Source organism: Tachysurus vachellii, chromosome 1 (genome assembly GCF_030014155.1).
Source record: "Tachysurus vachellii isolate PV-2020 chromosome 1, HZAU_Pvac_v1, whole genome shotgun sequence".
Taxonomy (NCBI): domain Eukaryota; kingdom Metazoa; phylum Chordata; class Actinopteri; order Siluriformes; family Bagridae; genus Tachysurus; species Tachysurus vachellii.
Window position 1 is genome coordinate 39,366,638 of NC_083460.1, and position 20,232 is coordinate 39,386,869.

Sequence of the window (20,232 nt, forward strand, 5' to 3'; positions counted from 1 at the left end):
ACTCATTTGAAAATGACGCTTAAAAATAAATAATACAGAGGGAAAAAAAGTGGATCCACTAAAAGACATTTCTTTACAGAATGATGGAGCATCACAACATGAGCACATTACTCTCTTCAGGTGAATGTGAGAAATGATGTGTCATGCTTGTACGTTCATTTGTTTGGGTGTAGTTGCCTGAAGGTACAGGAGGAACAGAGAGAGATTAATTAAGAGATTACATACTTAATGTACATTACTAGGCAAAACTCCAACACACACCAGAAACCTACACACACCAAAAGACACACCCACATCTAAGTAAAACTTCATGACAGCAATTATCCATAAAAAAGTACATCGTAGTAAAGATGAGTACACAAATGTTTCTTTCTTTCTTTCTTTCTTTCTTTCTTTCTTCATTGCACACACTACTATGTCAATCAGGGAGTTTTTAACCAGAAATATAATGTGGGTCACTTCTGTTTTTTAACAGACTTGATCATAAAGAGTTTTTTTTTCCAGTGTAGCAGCAAAACGTTGATGTCGAATGCAAATTCGAATTTCTGGGAACTTTTGAGTCCCGTCTTATATATAACACTTTCAACTTAGACAGTTAAAGGGAAAGGCACATTTGAATGAATGTTATTATTGTTTCTTCCTCCTCCTCCTCCTCTTCCTACTACTAATCAGCGTCAAACATCTCTGAATAAGTAACTAATCTGAAACAACAAAACAAGTTTCTCATGCAAGCACATACTATACAAACACACACTCTCACGCACACCCGCCCACTCTCACGCACACCACAGGCAGCAGTAGAACAAACCCTGTGCCTGGAGCAGCAGGAACAAGATGTCTGATCCAAAATCTGCAGCAAAGTCCAAAATGGACATAGGAATGACTATGAAGGATGAGGAGAAGCTTTATAAGAAAAATGGGATCCTCTACTCCACGATCATGAGCCCACCGGAGAACCTGGATGCCCTAAAGGACATGGAGGCCAGAGAGGATGACATCATGCTGGTGGCTTATCCCAAATGTGGTGAGTAATACCTGATTTTGGATAAAAGAAAGTTGTTGTTCTCCTCAGTAGCTCTATGAAAGTAGAGTGAGTCTTTCATTCCGTGCTGGAATGTGAGGAAAAGAGGAAATGGCAAAGATCAGATTACACAGTACATGACAACTCCAGAGCTGTAGTGTAGAGTTCCTACGTCCTGCGTGTAGCAGTGTTAGAAATATCAATGGTAAGAAATACTGAACCATGCCTTCCATTAGAGAAACAATTCCACAGATTTCCAGGATGTTGTGCAAACGCTCCCAGGACATGTACTGTATATGTGTAGGAGTTTTGTGTCAAAACTGCTGATTAATAGCTGTTTACTTTTCAAGTACGAATGAAAGAGTGATCTTTGAGCTCTGTATTTGTTTCAGGCTGTAACTGGATGGATGGAGTGTTGAGGAAAATTATCACTACATGTGGATACACTCTCCCTGAAGGGCCCTCGTTGATCGAGTTCCACTCTCCAGACACACAGAAGGTCAGTTTTGTGCCAGAAACCTCAAAGCAAACCCTGAGTTTAATGGGATAAAAAGTCCCTTATATACTGAAAGCCCTGATTAGTATTCTGCTGTAGGCAAGTATTGGTTAGGTGGCTTTCACACTGCTTTGGAGCAGCTTTATAAAACAATTCTCACTCAATTTGATACTGCGACCATAACAACTATAACAACCCAGTTACCAGTAGTGTTAATTTCGTCACCTATTTTTAATTTAGTCTTGTGCCAAATGTCCTTGTTAGTTTTAGTCATATTTAGTCATTCACATATCTTTTTTTGTTGGTCAAGTTTTAGTCGACTAAAAGTCTCGTCATTTTAGTCTAGTTTTAGTCAAAAGAAAACTCAAGGTATCTTAGTCAAGTTTTAGTCGACTAAAAGTCTTTTAATTTTAGTCTAGTTTTAGTCAAAAAATGTTAGTCTTTTTTTAAAATAACACATTATTACTGAGATTATTACTGATAAACATTTCAGCAAAAAAAAGTGTTTCACATATGTTTCACTCAAACTTGACTGCACATCAAATTTTTTACTTTATTGATGCTGCTTTTAATCGTAATGCAAAGACCGGTCATCGGGACATAAGCTGTCATGTACAATAAAAGAGCTGCGCAGCGACAGGAAATATAATTTAACACAAAAAGCCTGACTAGACCAGGGGTGGACTTGCGCTCGGACGAATTGTTTCTACGCACACACTAAACAGCGCGAAGCCGCGAACTCGTTGTGAATATTTTAAAGGCGTAACAGCTGATGAAAAAGCAGAGACAATTGTAGACGAAAATGAAGAGAGATTTTATCTTAGTTTTTATTTTATACAAAACATTTCCGTCTCGTCTTTTTTCGTCAACAATAATGCATGTTAATTTAGTCTTAGTCAGCGTTTTTGGACAGTGGTGCAGTCTTGTCATCGTCTCGTCTTAGTCATGAAAAAAAAGGTTGTTGACGAACATATTTCGTCTCGTCTCGTCTGACGAAATTAACACTAGTTACCAGTCCTAGCTAGCAACTGCTAACTTACTATCCAACACTAATTTATAGTAGTGAAGCAGATTTATTATATAGCTTTAATACAAAAATGAAATAAAGACTAATTTAACTATGAAACCTTTCTAAAAACTCTGAACCTGGAAATGCACCTAGCATTTTGTCATCCCAAATAGCTAACTAGTTAAAACTTGTATGTCTTGTAAACTAGCTTGAATGTGCCATAGCCTTTGGAGCTAATTTATTGCCATCACAAAATCGGCTCTTATGTAAGACTTTTGATGACTTGGTTTTATAAAGAGTTGGGAAGAATAAATATAAGAACTCGGATGGTGAACTGTGGTAATCTCGGAAATGACACTGACCTGTTAGTTCCTCAGGAAAGCTTAGTTACACAATTCCACTCAACTACAAAGTTTAGAAAGGACATTATTTACATTCACACTATTTACTGTCCATTGTCACACAAATGAGGATGAGGTTCACTTCTGAGCCTGTTAACTTAATTTTAAGCTTTAAACAATGTTTATTCTGTTTCTATACTTACGTACAGCTGCTTTGAGACAATGTGAATTGTTAAAAACACTATACAAAAAAATTGAATTGAATTGAATTGAATTGAATTGAAAAGATAAGCGGGCGGCACGGTGGCTTAGTGGTTAGCACATTCGCCTCACACCTCCAGGGTTGGGGGTTCGATTCCCGCCTCCGCCTTGTGTGTGTGGAGTTTGCATGTTCTCCCCGTGCCTCGGGGGTTTCCTCCGGGTACTCCGGTTTCCTCCCCCGGTCCAAAGAGATGCATGGTAGGTTGATTGGCATCTCTGGAAAATTGTCCGTAGTGTGTGAGTGCGTGAGTGAATGAGAGTTTGTGTGTGCCCTGCGATGGGTTGGCACTCCGTCCAGGGTGTATCCTGCCTTGATGTCCGATGACGCCTGAGATAGGCACAGGCTCCCCGTGACCCGAGGTAGTTCGGATAAGCGGTAGAAAATGAGTGAGTGAGAGTGAAAAGATAAGCCCCGCCTCCCCGCCAGATGGCGTCCCCTCTTACATTTTGAATCACTTCTTTTTTTCTACTATGTGTTTCCCATTTTCACGGTATAAAGACTGCTTGGACTTTAATCCTAACGGTTTCTTTGTTATTTGTGTGAATTATGAGCCGTTTGTATCCAAAATTGCTATTATGATAATAATTCTTTTTTTCTCGTCTCTGCTCTCTAGTATTGCTAATATCTCTTATTCCTAGAGTCTCATTTATCAAATTTGTAAAATAAGTACCAAATTTGTATATAAGACTCGCCTGTATACACAACTACACTTATACACAAATTGTGTACAATTACTGTACAAATGGCCGTTGATAAATACACGTACTAAGTTTAAGTGGTGCACATCCACGCTCATTTGCATAAAGACGCCCACAAACGACCATATATGGTAAATATGTATATATATATATATATATATATATATATATATATATATATATATATATATATATATATACTGTACACACATCTTCATGCATAAGCAAAACTTACGGTTTACACACAAAACTATGCATACACACGACTGACATATGAGGACCCTAATATTTTGCATTTTATGACAGATATTTGAATCCATTGAATCATTTAATCCCTTACTCACACTCCATAAGCTAGATTTACAGCTTGACTTTACTTTGCAAGCTCTGTTGTGACTAAATAAAATGTGAATCCACGTAAACTACGTGCTGGTTCATTTTTTCCCAATTATCTGTAGATTTTGTCCCAGATGCAATCACGGCGCCTTATTGCGACTCATTTGCACCCTGATGACATCCCTGTCTCATTCAAGACCAATAAAACAAAGGTAAGTGTGAGAATATTGTCACAGATCGTTAATATTGCATAGTAATAGCAGTTCCACTTAATATCTAATCATTATGTCTCATTATTAATCAACTAAAAGCCCACACAATTATTAAGTAATATACCCCAAAACTAAGACGTACGTATATCAGCCATCCAGCCTGAATTAATTAAAGTAAAGCTCATGGATTTGAGCACAAAGTTAGTATCTGATCATTTACATAATTCAGTTCCATGGACTGGGGGCACGGTGGCTTAGTGGTTAGCATGTTCGCCTCACACCTCCAGGGTTGGGGTTTCGATTCCCACCTCCGCCTTGTGTGTGTGGAGTTTGCATGTTCTCCCCGTGCCTCGGGGGTTTCCTCCCCCGGTCCAAAGACATGCATGGTAGGTTGATTGGCATCTCTGGAAAATTGTCCGTAGTGTGTGATTGCGTCAGTGAATGAGAGTGTGTGTGTGCCCTGCGAAGGGTTGGCACTCTGTCCAGGGTGTATCCTGCCTTGATGCCCAATGACGCCTGAGTGCTCAATGATAGGCACAGGCTCCCTGTGACCCGAGGTAGTTCGGATAAGTGGTAGAAAATGAGAGAGTGAGTGAGTTCCATGGACTCAGGTAATGTTATGTTATGTTCACATTGAAAATGATGTTTGTTCTCAGATGTTGGTGGTGTTTAGAAACCCCAAAGACACCGTCGTCTCTTATTACCATTTCATGAACAATAACCCGGTGCTGCCCAAAGCCGAGTCATGGGACAAGTTCTTCTCCGACTTCATGTCCGGTGAAGGTGAGGCGAACCTTCTCAAGCTTCTGAGTTCAATCATAATGTCTACTGTTATAGAGAATTGATGTCTTTGAATTCCACACACAGTGGCCTGGGGTTCATATTTTGACCACGCCTTGGGCTGGGAGAAACACATGGATGACCCTAATGTGTTGATCGTCACCTATGAGGAACTAAAGGAGGTAAAAATAAATAATAAAATAAAAAAGTATACGTTTCTTGATCGAAGCTATTTATAGACATATATGAGTTTAAGAGTTCATATTTTTCTTATTCAATATCTCTCCTGTGCCTGGTGTTTAAAGTAATAATAGTGAACTGCTTGTATTGCTGCTCTCAGCTGTAGCAGCAAATAATACAGAAATGTTTTTTTAATGTTTTCTTAGAACCTGCTTGAGGGTATAAAGAAAGTCGCAGACTTTTTCAGCTTCACTTTGACGGATGAACAGGTCCAAGGGATTGCCGGAGAGAGCACATTCAGTGCCATGCAGTCTAGCTCGAAAACCTCTCATGGAAAGTTTGGCAAGGTCTTTTTCCGGAAAGGTAATTAAACTGGGTATTAACTGTGAGGTTTGGGATGGTTTTATTAAAATCCTTGTAAGAGTGACATCACAGAGAGCTGAAAATGTCCATTCCAATAATGCAGCTCAGCCATTTCAGTGCAACAGCTATCATAAGTAGAAACATTAATATAACACTTCCTCATATTCAAGCCTAGGATGACTTTACTAACAAAATACAAGTGAGGAACGTTCTGGGTTGGTGGAATTGTATACACCTCCATGTGAATAGCAGCGACACTAACCAATCATAGGTATCTGTGGGATCAGGTATGTAGAAGAGGGTGAATAGGGCTGTTGGGGGATTGAGTAGCTCAGTGGTTAAGGCAGGGGCGGCCAGCCCGTGGCTCCCAAGTCGCATGCGACTCTTCGACCGGTTTCGTGCGGCTCTTACAGTACGTTCATATCGAAGTTTGTATTTGTGTCTTTTTAATATGCGTGTTCGCTTCGCTTGAGTTCAATACGGTATTTTTGTCAAACGTGCATGTGAGTGGGATGAAAATACCTCAAAGTTTCCCAGTAGGAGCAAAATCATTTGTGTAAACAATTTGTGTCAAGTTCGCTCTCAAAATGGCAGGCGAAAAAAAAGGTGATGTTCGTGTGTATGATGCGTATGATGTGTATGATGCGGCTCTTTGCGGTAAAACAGTAAAAAATGTGGTCTCTGACTGGTTGGACACCCCTGGGTTAAGGCACTGGACTACTGATCAGAAGGTTGTGAGTTTGAATCCCAGGACCACCAATGTCATGGTGTTTAACTCTCAATTGCTCAGCTTTATAAATGAGATAAATGTAAGTCGCTCTTGAAAAAGGCATCTGCTAAATGCTTTATATGTACATGGTTTAGAGCAAAGACGTGTTCACCTCAGCTTCTCGTTAGCTAGTGTCAATACCAAATTAGATAGAAAATAAATAATAAATTAAAACACACAGTTACTTGATGTATCATGAGATTAAAGTCAATAAACATTTATTGTCATTTCAACCACATATAGCTGGTGCAGTACAAAAGTACACAGTGTGAATGAACCTTAATGATAGGGAGGTTTGATTTGACACACACAGGCCAGGTACAGTACATAAATATCTAGACATTGGTGTAAAACAACACAGGAAGGCAAAGAAACGGGAAGTTAATCACCGGACATGATTTCAACTGAGCATTCATTTCACTTAAAGCAGAAGGCATAATTACAGGCAGGAAATTAAGCCAGATGCATTAAAAAAAACTTGGCAGATCATCACCAGCGAAACCAGGAAACCCAGCAATATCAATTTGGTGATAATTTCATTTGGTCCCTTTACTGTATATCTGTAAAGACTTTTCTTTTATTCAGCCTTTGCACCAAAACGTCACTTCATGTTATCCCAAACTATTCTAGGAACAGGGATCGGTTTTTATCAAATGTAACAAAGACATTGCCATAACTCGAATATTAGACTGTGTTTCGGGATACTTCTAGAAAGTTCTGTATTATTTCATAACTTCAACCTACTATGTACTGTAAGATGCCTAAAACACTGATACCTTGTACTCAATGTTCATCAAATAGTGCACACAAATACACAAATTTATCACAACTGTACAAATGGCAAACACGTACTGAATTGACGTGCTCATGCACAGCCACGCTTATTTGCATAAAGACGGCCACAAACGGCCATATATGGTAAACAACTTTTTTTTTTTTTTTTTTTATAAAGAAAAGCACAGTATTCTGCTTGAGCCAAATCTTTAAAAAAAAATTTTTAATGTTCCTTTTATATGATTTTTTTTTTTACATTATGTCTCTGTTATCTTTAATCAGTGATTCCTCCTATCCTCCTTTTATCATTTTAACAAAGACAGTGACTTCACCTGAATATTAGATCATATGTTAGGGTATAATTCTAGAAAGTTTTATTTAACAACTCCAACATAATATGTAAGACGTACAGTGGCCGAGAAGTGCAAAAAACACGAACAAATCCGAAAACAAAACAACAAATCCGAGAACACATTAACAAATCCGAGAACACATTAACAAATCCGAGAACACATTAACAAATCCGAGAACACATTAACAAATCCGAGAACACATTAACAAATCCGAATACACATTAACAAATCCGAGAACACATTAACAAATCCGAATACACATTAACAAATCCGAGAACACATTAACAAATCCGACAACACATTAACAAATCCGAGAACACATTAACAAATCCGAATACACATTAACAAATCCGAAAACACAACGACAAGTCAGACAACCTGGAAACGTTTTGTTTGTGTTTTGTTTGTTTTGTCTGGAAATGTATTGTTTGTGAATGGAAACTTACCGATCATCGGACAAGACACCTGTCATTTACCTGTATATCTTGAATAACAGGTGTCTTGTCTAATGATCGGTAAGTTTCCATTCACGAACTATACCAACCTTTTCCGGGTTGTCTGAATCGTTGCACGAAACACATTAACAAATTCGAAAATACAACGACAATTCAGACAACCAGCGGAAAAGGTAGGTATAGTTTGTGATTGGAACACGTACTGATCATTGGACAAGACACCTTTCACTCAAGGTATACATGAAGTTCAACAGTCTGCCGCAGGGAAAAGTTGGAATGTGTGTGTAAACATGTACAAAATGTATTGTCCTTACTGTGGATTACTGTGGATTACTTCTGTTATTTTCTTATATTCAAACGGAGAACTTTACACATTACACATAAGATTCCAAACCTGTATATCTTGAGTGACAGGTGTCTTGTCCGATGTAAGTTTCCATTCACAAACGATACCTACCGTTTCCGGGTTGTCTGACTTGTCGTTGTGTTTTCGGATTTGTTAATGTGTTTTCGGATTTGTTAATGTGTATTCGGATTTGTTAATGTGTATTCGGATTTGTTAATGTGTTTTCGGATTTGTTGTTTTGTTTTTGCATTTGTTGTTTTGTTTTCAGATTTGTTAATGTGTTTTCGGATTTGTTAATGTGTATTCGGATTTGTTAATGTGTTTTCAGATTTGTTAATGTGTTTTCAGATTTGTTAATGTGTATTCGGATTTGTTGTTTTGTTTTTGCATTTGTTGTTTTGTTTCCAGATTTGTTAATGTGTTTTTGGGTTTGTTAATGTGTATTCGGATTTGTTAATGTGTATTCAGATTTGTTTATGTGTATTCGGATTTGTTAATGTGTATTCGGATTTGTTAATGTGTATTCAGATTTGTTTATGTGTATTCGGATTTGTTTATGTGTATTCGGATTTGTTAATGTGTATTCAGGTTTTTGTTAATGTGTTTTCGGATTTGTTAATGTGTATTCGGATTTGTTAATGTGTATTCGGATTTGTTAATGTGTATTCAGATTTGTTTATGTGTATTCGGATTTGTTACTGTGTTCTCGGATTTGTTAATGTGTTTTCAGATTTGTTAATGTGTTTTCAGATTTGTTAATGTGTTTTCGGATTTGTTAATGTCTTTTTTCGGATTTGTTGTTTTGTTTTTGCATTTGTTGTTTTGTTTCCGGATTTGTTAATGTGTTTTGCACTTCTCGGCCACCGTAAAGTCGCCTAAAACACCAATAACCTCACTTACTAAAAAATAAAACTTTAGACTCACACAGCAATTAGGCAAATCAACAAAAAATGTGCAAAAAGTGCTCTATGATGTTTTCTGAATCACAGAACATTTTCAAAACTGAACACGCTTATGGTCATGGTGACGTATTATAATCACGACATGATGCAGAAGCATGACGTTGTCAAATCTTATGATTTGTTTAAATGTGAAATCCTTCTCCATTGCTGCAGCTCAATGATTCTCTTCTTCATGACATAACCTTAGATACGTGTATCGCCCGTGTAGCATCTATTCAAAGATCAACTATCCATTTGTTCATTTTTGCTCATTCTGTTTTCATTCCCAGGTGAAGTAGGAGACTGGAAGAACCACTTCAGCGAGGATCAGAGCAAGCAGATGGATGAAGAGTTCAAGAAGAAACTTGGAGGAACCAAACTGGGAGCCAAACTAAAATACGAGCAGTACTGTCAGTCATCTGATATATAAAACGCTGTGAACTAGAACTTTTTTGTTTTTCCTCATACATAAATATGCATTTACCTCAAATATGGATGATGAAAGTATTTAACTGTATTTCTAACTCCAGTTATACTCTAGATAGCTAAAATCACAATAACTCAGAGGTGGTCATCATCTCCAGACCACTTTAATACTATACATACACCACAATCCTGCTTTTTTTACCGTTGCTCCTCCCATTCCAAGATGGATGACGGTGACAGATGAAGCACGTTCAGATCTCAGGCATTACTTTCGACATATTCTACACGAAGAATATCGAATCGGATAAAACACACAGAAAATAAAGAAAAAAGTTTGAAAATGAATAATAACTGCTCTTGTTACACATACATTAGATACGACATACTTTATTGTCAATGCACAGACATTTAGTATGATATAAATGTATATGATCGTTTTTCTATTGTTTTTAGACATAAAAGATTTAAAAAACCCTTTTCAGTGATATATTTTGTGTGGCATTTTCTGATTAATAAAAGGAATAAAATCTATTACATGAACATGTTTTTTAATTCTTATTCCAATAAAAGTACAAGAAGAATCTGTTATTTTAGTACAGCAATTAACACGAAATGCCAAATATATGCCAAACAACCAGGTGTATGAGCGGATATTAAGTAACGTTAACTTTAATTAAAGATAAGCACTAACAAACAATATGAACTACAGTAGATTGTATGATAAATGGGGGGCACAGTGGCTTAGTGGTTAACACGTTCGCCTCACACCTCCAGGAGTTCGATTCCCGCCTCCGCCTTGTGTGTGTGGAGTTTGCATGTTCTCCCCGTGCCTCGGGGGTTTCCTCCGGGTACTCCGGTTTCCTCCCCCGGTCCAAAGACATGCATGGTAGGTTGATTGGCATCTCTGGAAAAATTGTCCGTAGTGTGTGATTGCGTGAGTGAATGAGAGAGTGTGTGTGCTCTGTGATGGGTTGGCACTCCGTCCAGGGTGTATCCTGCCTTGATGCCCGATGACGCCTGAGATAGGCACAGGCTCCCCGTGACCCGAGGTAGTTCAGATAAGCGGTAGAAATTGAGTGAGTGAGTGTATGATACATGACGAGGAGATAAGTAAAGAATATCAATGATGACAAGTAGATATTCGTAGATTGATGTAGCGACAGATATCGGGTGTTGTTTTCCCGCACGTGAAGCTCATGCATTTCAAATGTGAGCACGGGTTTTTCCACGACACTGTGAGAACAAGAAGTTGTGTTTTAGACTGATACAAGTACTGAAACCCTTCTGATGTAGTATTCTGAGAGAGAGAGAGGACCACCCACATTGTCCTGTAGTTATATGTAGCTAATCATTGGCTAGTATGTCAAGCTATACGAGCCACCCCTGATCTCCCAGTGTTCTGAGTTCCCAGAGTGTGAACGCTTCTTCTTTTCTGATCCATCCTGACGTCCTGGTCTCCTGGTCAGAGTCTCGTCGCTTGGTGGTGCACTCTGCTGCAGAGAGATCTGCATGGACAGCCTGTGATCTATGGGATTACTATTGATGGGACCACTCGGAGACAACCACACCATCTTTGATCTGCTGTTACGTCGGCCAGCTTTGTGCTCGGGTCTTCATCAGTGAACATTTGAAGACTTTGGCAGGAAGGAATAAGTGTTAATTCTGTAATACGCTCAGAAACTACGCTGACCTATGAGTTCCCCAGGTGCTCTTGGTTGCTTTATTCCACTGGACGATAACCTGTTGTAGAAAGGGCATTACGTTATTTCCTGTCCAGGTTCACTTCTGAGTCTGGTTCCTCTCAAGGTTTCTTCCTCATATCATCTCATGGAGTTTTTTCTCAACACTGTCACTTCAGGCTTGATTGTTATGGATAAAGGTTAGATGAATCATAACTTAATTGTAAACTTTATAAATTTTATTCTGTTTCTATGCTTCTGTAAAGCTGCTTTGAGACAATGTCCATTGTTCAAAGCACTAGACAATAAATATAATAGTAGTGCAATGCAAAAAAATATATAAAAATAAATTATGTACAAGTCAAGAGCTTTGGTTACTGTTCACGTGAAACATCAGAATATAAAACTGTGACCTGGGAGTTTCCTTGTGTTGATGGCTCGGAGATACTTTTCAGCTCATTAGAGTTATACTGAGTGTTTATTTGACTATAGACTTCCTGTCAGCTTCCTCTCGGATTTCGGACACACAAACACACACACGCGCACACACCCACACACACACACACACACACACCAGTTTAATTAAATTCAGTTTTATTTGTGTAGCATTTTTAACAGACTTTGTCACAAAGCAGCTTTACAGAAATATAGAAATCCAGAATAGAAATAACGGATTTGAAATTTAAAATGTATCCCTAGTTTTAACACAGATTATAATTCATTATAAATGTAAAAAAAAAATTAAAATAAATGTAGCAATAATTGCTGAGATTTTCTTTGCAAAAGTTAAAGTTTAAGGAAACGAGTGAAAGAAAAATTTTAAATGAAACAACTCAAGTCAACTCAAGAAGCTTTTATTGTCATTTTAACCATATATAGCTGTTGCAGTACACAGTGAAATGAGTGAATCTCCAGGATCATAAAACTACATAAAAGCAAAGACAAAGCTAAGGACTTAGTAAGTTAATCCTAGTCACATAAAGTGCATCTATGCAACCTGGTGCAAACAGTGCAGGATCAACAAGTACAGAATCAACAGCACACTATACTTTTTATACTTTTCTCCAGATTTTTTTTTGTATTTCAGAAAGACTCTCTGTCCAAATAAGAAGAATGTGAAAAATGATGTCATGCATGTTTTTTTTTTTTTTTTTGGTGTAGTATCTCTGGAACCTGGAAAAACCTGCACGTGAGCCTGAGGGCATAGGAGGAGCTATCAATAGCTGAAAGAGCTGAAAGAGACACAAACTTCCATAACCTCTGGCACAGACTCAACCTCGGTCAAGTCAAACCAGCTCCTTTTCACCTTCTAAACTCTACACTAAAGACACGCCGACATCTAAGTGAAAGTTCTATCATCATCAAACGATGTAGAAATAAATCCAGAAAAAGAAAGCGCACTGTAATAGAGTGGGTGAACGCGAGGAAGAAGGCAAGCTTGAAGTTGGTCCTCTAGGCATCGTTAAGTGAGAAAGATAATCTGAAAATGTCAATAAGTTCAAATTATTATAACGTAAAATGTCAAAAGACACTAGAGCAATAAAACCAGGTGTCAGGAGGAATCACACCTTATAAATCAGTGTATCAACACTAAAACTTCACTGAAGGATGTGAGGCATTCATAATCCTCACGCTGGTGATCTATATGTACTGTATAATATTGCCGTTATTAGAGAGTGTCTTAGAAAAAGAGTTCCTTTTTTACACCTAAGGATTTTACATAGTCTGTGCCTCATTTACAAACAGAATGCTTTTTTATATACTTCAACAACTTCCCTTAGAGTTTAAGGTTTAGAGTTTAGGTTTAGAGTTTAGAGGTTTTTTTTAAATTATTCTGCTCCCACTAAAAAAAAATGATTGAAATTTATGCTTAATTTAATGTTCTGAAATCCAAGCAATCACAATTTTAGGTCAGTAATCAAGATCTCTGAATAGGTAACCTGAAACGCCCAAACAACTCTTTCTCACGCAAGCCCTTCCTACACGTGCACTCATCACTCACGCAAGCACGCACACACACACACATACATATACTTCCTCTCACCCCACTCTACGGCCACTCTACGGACAGCAGCAGACGGAGAAGTTAGTCCTCTCATCGACAGGGTGACAAGATGGCTGATCAGAAATTTAATGCAAAAATAAAAGAGAGTATGATGCAGGGAATGAATATGAAAGATGAAGAGAAGCTTTATAAGAGAAATGGGATCCTCTACTCCACGATCATGAGCCCACCAGAGAACCTGGATGCCCTAAAGGACATGGAGGCCAGAGAGGATGACATCATGCTGGTGGCTTATCCCAAATGTGGTGAGTAAATCCTGATTTTGGATAAAAGAAATCTCAGCAGTTGTTGTTCTCCTCAGTAGCTCTATGAAAGTAGCGCGAGTCTTTCATTCAGTGCTGGAATGTGAGGAAAAGAGGAAATGACAAAGATCAGGTTACACAGTACATAACAACTCCAGAGCTGTAGTGTAGAGTTCCTAAGTCTAGCATGTGTTAGAAATACCAATCTTAAGCAATACTAAATCTTGCATTGCAGTCCCCCGGGTTTCCCTCGATGTTGCGTAACACACACTGGCATGCATGTGTGTGCATTTTGTCACACTGCTGATTTTACACTGTTTACTTTTCATGCACACACAAACACACAAACAAGAACGACTTACCACCAACGCAAACAGACTAATCTCCGAGCTCTGAATTTGTTCCAGGTTGTAACTGGATGGTTGGAGTGTTGAGGAAAATTATGAGTGCATCTGCATACACTCTCCCTGAAGGGCCCCCACTGATCGAGTTCCACTCTCCAGACACACAGAAGGTCAGTATTGTTCCAGAAACCTCAAAGCATTCTTAACGTCCCTTATATACGGACAGCTTTTGTGTTCTCAGTGAGTAAGCATATAGGAGTCGGCAAACTGATATTTGGCTGCATTCCCACTTTTTTTTTGTGGACCTTTTGTGCTGATATAAAAAATGCACATGCTGTAACCACAACAACCGTCTTAGCAGTTGTAGCTATTTAGGCTAGTGGGAGATTCCTACAAAAATACTGTAGCAGCACAGATCTCCTTACAATATAGTAGACAGAGCATCGCAATGCACGCTCTTTCTTAATATTTATGTTTGTTAGTTAGTTCGATCTTTTTTGAATGGTTTTATAAAACTAAAATAAAAAAATAAGGTTTAACTCTAAAGAGGTGGCAGTTTCATGCCTTCATTGTCACTCTAAAGGCAGAAAAAGATTACTGGAGCTGCATCTGTGACATAAATATGTATGTGTATATGTATATATATATATATATATATATATATATATATATATATATATATATATATATATATGTATATATAGGATGCTCATATCAGATACCACAGCTTCTGATCGGATCTCAGCATGTCTGGCAGACATATATGATGGCTCATCAGTTAAAGCTCAATCCTAGCAAAACTGAGCTGCTCTTCATCCCATGTGATTCATCCCCAGGTCACGATCTTGCAATATCCTTGCACAACGATCTGATCTCCCCTTCAGTCACAGCTCGCAACTTGGGGTAACCATGGACAATCAACTGTCCTTTTCCTCTCATGTTGCTAATGTGACTCGCTCATGTCGGTTCCTTCTCTACAACATTAGAAGGATTCGTCCATTTTTGTCCACACAGGCTGCTCAGGTACTTGTTCAGTCTCTTGTCATTTCTAGACTGGATTACTGCAACGCACTGCTGGCAGGTCTACCTATGAACGCAATCCATCCTGTGCAAACGATCCAAAATGCAGCTGCACGGCTTGTTTTCAACCTGCCAAAGTTCTCCAGACTCTTTTCTTTCCTGGCACCAAGGTGGTGGAATGAACTTCCCCTAGAGGTCCAGATAGCTGAGTCACTGGCTATTTTCAAGCGGCGGTTGAAGACCTACTTATTCAGGGAACACTTCAACTAGCACTTATTTCCCTATCTTTTGCATTTAAAAAAAAAAAAAACTTTGACACTTTTTCATTGTAACTTTGAACAAATGTTTTAAACCCATGGTATCTTAAGTATGTAACCTAGTGAGCCAGCATTAATGTATTCAATGATAGAGATTTAAGCACTGATGTACGTCGTTCTGGATAAGGGCTTCTGCCAAATAATGTATATATATATATATACATTATATAATAACAAAATTATTTATTAATTTATTCCAAACTTGGAATATTCTTTCACTATCCACCAACTCTTTGCAATTTTTTTTTTTTTGTTATTAGTCAAGAATAATAATAATAAAAAGGTCCTTGACCACATTCAGCTGAACTTATTTCAACTTTGTATGTACAGCCGCAAAGCTGTGATCTTTTCTTTTTTTCCCCTGTTTGTAGATGATTGCCCAGATGCCATCAAGGCGGTTGCTTGCGACTCATTTACACCCAGATAACATCCCTGTTTCATTCAAGAAAACAAAGGTCAGTGTGAGATCACTTTACAGCATTTCGGTTTACACCTAACCTTCAATCCTTACAGAAAGTCTCATCTTATCGCTCAGTGTTTCGCCTCAAAGAACTGTAACGACAATGAATTATTCAGTACACTGAAACAAATACACGTGCATTGACATTTGTTCATCCAAGCAGTAGGAATGAACAATTTATAAATGCTGTAAGCTGTGTGTCAACCAGCTCTCTAGCTAACTAGGTACTGTAGTAAACCAGTATTTTACATGTACATGAGAACGTGCACTGACTCAGGTACAGGCTCACTACACACTGGGACACTAATGACCCAGTGTCCGGTGATAGGATTACACACACGTGTTGAATACAATCGTGTAAAGTTTTGTCAGAAATATTGTGTTTAATTATGCATGTTTCTGACATGGAACTTCAACAGGATCCAAATCTAGCTAATAGATATATCATGTGATAGTAGAGATGTCATAAAAATGTGCTTAGTCACGTATTTTTCCATCATGGTACTGTACTTCACGCAGGATTATAATCTAGCTATAATCGGAAATGCCGTAAAATAATAAAACTGTCATAAGAACGTGTTTAATCGTGCGTGTTTCTGAGACTTCAAACAGGATCATGATCTAGCTAGGAGATAAAAAACATTAAACACTAACAGGTTCTTGGACTGGGGGCACGGTGGCTTAGTGGTTAGCACGTTCGCCTCACACCTCCAGGGTTGGGGTTTGATTCCCGCCTCCAACTTGTGTGTGTGGAGTTTGCATGTTCTCCCCGTGCCTCGGGGGTTTCCTCCGGGTACTCTGGTTTCCTCCCCCGGTCCAAAGACATGCATGGTAGGTTGATTGGCATCTCTGGAAAATTGTCAGTAGTGTGTGATTGCGTCAGTGAATGAGTGTGTGTGTGTGTGCCCTGCAATGGGTTGGCACTCCGTCCAGGGTGTATCCTGCCTTGATGTCCGATGATGCCTGAGATAAGCACATGCTCCCCGTGACCCGAGGTAGTTCGGATAAGCGGTAGAAGATGAATGAATGAATGAATGAATGAAGGTTCTTCGACTCAAACAAAGCGTATATATAACTTAAGTAAATAATGTTAAAAGCACAATAAGCAAATGCATATCAGCAGAAGAAGTCTTTTTTGTCCGCCATCAAGGGAAGATAGTGAGTGAGCATTCAAAACACTCCTTGGGTTTTGTGGTGCATTGTGGGATTTTTTCAGAGAGTGAACCAAAGATTTTGGATTTAATTAACTGGTTAAGGCCGATTTTACTTTAAGATCAGTCTACTTGTAAAATAACGCTTTACAAAGACGTCACTTTACTCACTTCAGGCAAAGGTCAATCTATATTTTATGTTTTTTTATGTAAACCTAGTAACATGACTCGGTTCATGTTGTGTCTTGGATTTTGTAGAATTTCTTCACCTTCACATTGAAAATGATGTTTGTTCTCAGATGTTGGTGGTGTTTAGAAACCCCAAAGACACCGTCGTCTCTTATTACCATTTCATGAACAATAACCCGGTGCTGCCCAAAGCCGAGTCCTGGGACAAGTTCTTCTCCGACTTCATGTCCGGTGAAGGTGAGGCGAACCTTCTCAAGCTTCTGAGTTCAATCATAATATTTATGGGTATAAAGTATAGATGTCTCAGACTGGACTGAATTTCACATACAGTTGGCTGGGGTTCATATTTTGACCACGCCTTGGCCTGGGAGAAACACATGGATGACCCTAATGTGTTGATCGTCACCTATGAGGAACTAAAGGAGGTAAAAAGTTGGCCTGCTTGTGTTTTAGTATATGTGAAAATGAATGATCATACTTATATCAAGTTTAGTGGAGATATTCTCTTTATTTAATATTTATCTGGTGGAAATGAAACAAGTTTTAACAATTTAACCTTAGACTGTAGTATGATCTGAGGCTGGAATCTAAATGAGTAAATAACGCTATAATAGTACTGTAAAACTTATAGCATTTTTCTTTCTTTTACTTTTCTTAGAACCTGCTTGAGGGTATAAAGAAAGTCACAGACTTCTACAATTTCACTCTGACAGATGAAAAGATAAAGCTGATCGCTGAAGAGAGCACGTTCAGTGCCATGCGCACGAGCTCCAAAACAAGTCACGGGAATTTTGCCGCTGTCATTTTCCGAAAAGGTAATCGATCCGAGCATTAATGACGAGTTAGCAGAGTTTGCGTGTATTTAAGACATGCAACAGCATGAGCCTATAAAGTCTAATTCTGTATTTAGAAACCAATCATAAATGACTTATGGAGTAGGTCACAGAATAGCAGATCATTGTGCTTGCTTCCTGACAATGTTGTGTCTTTTAATATAAGCTCTAATTGACTAAGTGACTTCCAGGCTTAGTTGATTTACATTTAATGACACCTACAAAACTGATGAGAGCTTTCACAGACACACAATAAATTTTCCTCCATTTATAGGGTGCCATTACTTTCAACCCACATAAAATTGTGCTTAAATGCTCCCGAGTGGGGAAAAGTATTTTCCCTCTCAGGAGAAACAAGAGAGCAAAAATGGCCAATGGGTGGATCTGGCAAAGGTTCTGGTAGCCTAGTGGTTAAGGGGCTAGGCTATCAATCGGAAGGTTGTGAGTTCAATTCCCTCATCCACCAAGCTGCCACTGCTGAGCCCCTAAGCAAGGCCTTTAACCCTCATTTGCTCAGTTGTATAAAAATGAGATAAAAAATTGTAAGTTGCTCTGGATAAGGCATCTGTTAAATGCTGTAAATGTAAACGTAAAAGATACAATCTATGGTATAGAACAGGGGTCGGCAACCCACGGCTCCGGAGCCGCAAGTGGCTCTTTTAGTTAGTTAGTTTTTAAAAAAAATTTCATTCTACGATTATGATGCTCTTGTAACATTAAAATAAACCGTGTTTAATTTTTCTTGTCACTCAAAATATGCGTCATAACTGCCGACTTGGCGGGGACACGGTGGCTTAGTGGTTAGCACGTTCGCCTCACACCTCCAGGGTTGGGGGTTCGATTCACGCCTCCACCTTGTGTGTGTGGAGTTTGCATGTTCTCCCCATGCCTCGGGGGTTTCCTCCGGGTACTCTGGTTTCCTCCCTGGTTCAAAGACATGCATGGTAGGTTGATTGGCATCTCTGGAAAATTGTCCATAGTGTGTGATTGTGTGAGTGAATGAGAGTGTGTGTGCCCTGTGATGGGTTGGCACTCCGTCCAGAGTGTATCCTGTCTTGATGCCCGATGACGCCTGAGATAAGCACAGGCTCCCCGTGACCCGAGGTAGTTTGGATAAGCGGTAGAAGATGGATGAATGAATGAACTGCTGACTTGTGAAATCAGAAGCAGAAGCATTTTTGGTTTGCTGCAGCCGGCAAGTTAAAATTTTGATGTCATGAATACGAAGAGGACTCAAATAGACATTGAACATTTTATTTAAAAGTAACCTTCAACCCAGCGTCTTTTTTGTTAAGGTTAGTTCAAAATGTTCAAAATAGTTTTGTTTGCCTGCAGAAATAAAATTTCGTTTACTCGGTAGCAGTTCATTGATTTCATAAATGCAACACAGTACAGTTTTTTCTACACTTTCCATAAAGGTAAAAAACGATATATGCAGTGTTCTCTTCATTTTACATGTCAAATGGGTTTTGTGGCTCCCTGTGTTTTTTTTTTTATGTTGGAAGCGGGTCCAAATGGCTCTGTGAGTGTTTAAGGTTGTCGACCCCTGGTATAGAATGAGCGCAACAGCATAAACACATTTTATTTATAACTTGGAATTATTCAGTAACTATATTGTATATTATATATACATTTGTACTTTGACTTACAACTTTATTTGTATAAAACAAAGCGAATTCCAATTATGTCTCATATTTTACTATTGTTCAGTTTCTTAATTATGAAGCACTTTGGTCAGACCTGTAGTATGTTTAAATGGGTTAAATGTGCTATGAGAAAATATTACAGATAGATCATCTTCTGAAGAGCAGCTTTCCAAATTAGAATTTTTGCTCATTATGTTTTTATTCCCAGGTGAAGTAGGAGACTGGAAGAACCACTTCAGCGAGGATCAGAGCAAGCAGATGGATGAAGAGTTCGAGAAGAAACTAGCAGGAACCAAACTGGGAGCCAAACTAAAATACGAGAAGTACTGTCAGTGACCTGACATATAAAACGCTGTGAATATTTTTTTATTACTTTATTTTATTACATAATTTAGTTAAATGAGTTGCAGTGAATAAAAAAAAAAAAAATAATTATATTGCTACTAACTCTGATGCATTTGTTTACAAAATGTGAACGTTTATTTTTTACTGATTAAAGACTTGACCACTAGATGGTGCAACCA

The 20,232-nt window shown here is 38.4% G+C and overlaps 2 protein-coding genes across 2 annotated transcripts; both read left to right on the forward strand.

The window, feature by feature from the left end:
• Positions 1-750: 750 nt before the first annotated feature.
• On the forward strand, positions 751-10,293 carry LOC132854771 (sulfotransferase 6B1-like). Its single transcript, XM_060883757.1, has 7 exons — positions 751-1,024; positions 1,414-1,520; positions 4,286-4,375; positions 5,032-5,158; positions 5,243-5,337; positions 5,542-5,698; positions 9,627-10,293. The coding sequence occupies exons 1-7, from the start codon at positions 835-837 to the stop codon at positions 9,764-9,766; spliced, it is 906 nt and encodes a 301-aa protein (XP_060739740.1). The 5' UTR covers positions 751-834; the 3' UTR covers positions 9,767-10,293.
• A 3,178-nt stretch (positions 10,294-13,471) lies between these two features.
• On the forward strand, positions 13,472-20,232 carry LOC132855547 (sulfotransferase 6B1-like). The gene is made up of 7 exons (XM_060884980.1): positions 13,472-13,751; positions 14,156-14,262; positions 15,801-15,884; positions 17,340-17,466; positions 17,560-17,654; positions 17,888-18,044; positions 19,917-20,232. Exons 1-7 carry the CDS (start codon positions 13,556-13,558, stop codon positions 20,042-20,044), a joined length of 894 nt encoding a protein of 297 aa, XP_060740963.1. The 5' UTR covers positions 13,472-13,555; the 3' UTR covers positions 20,045-20,232.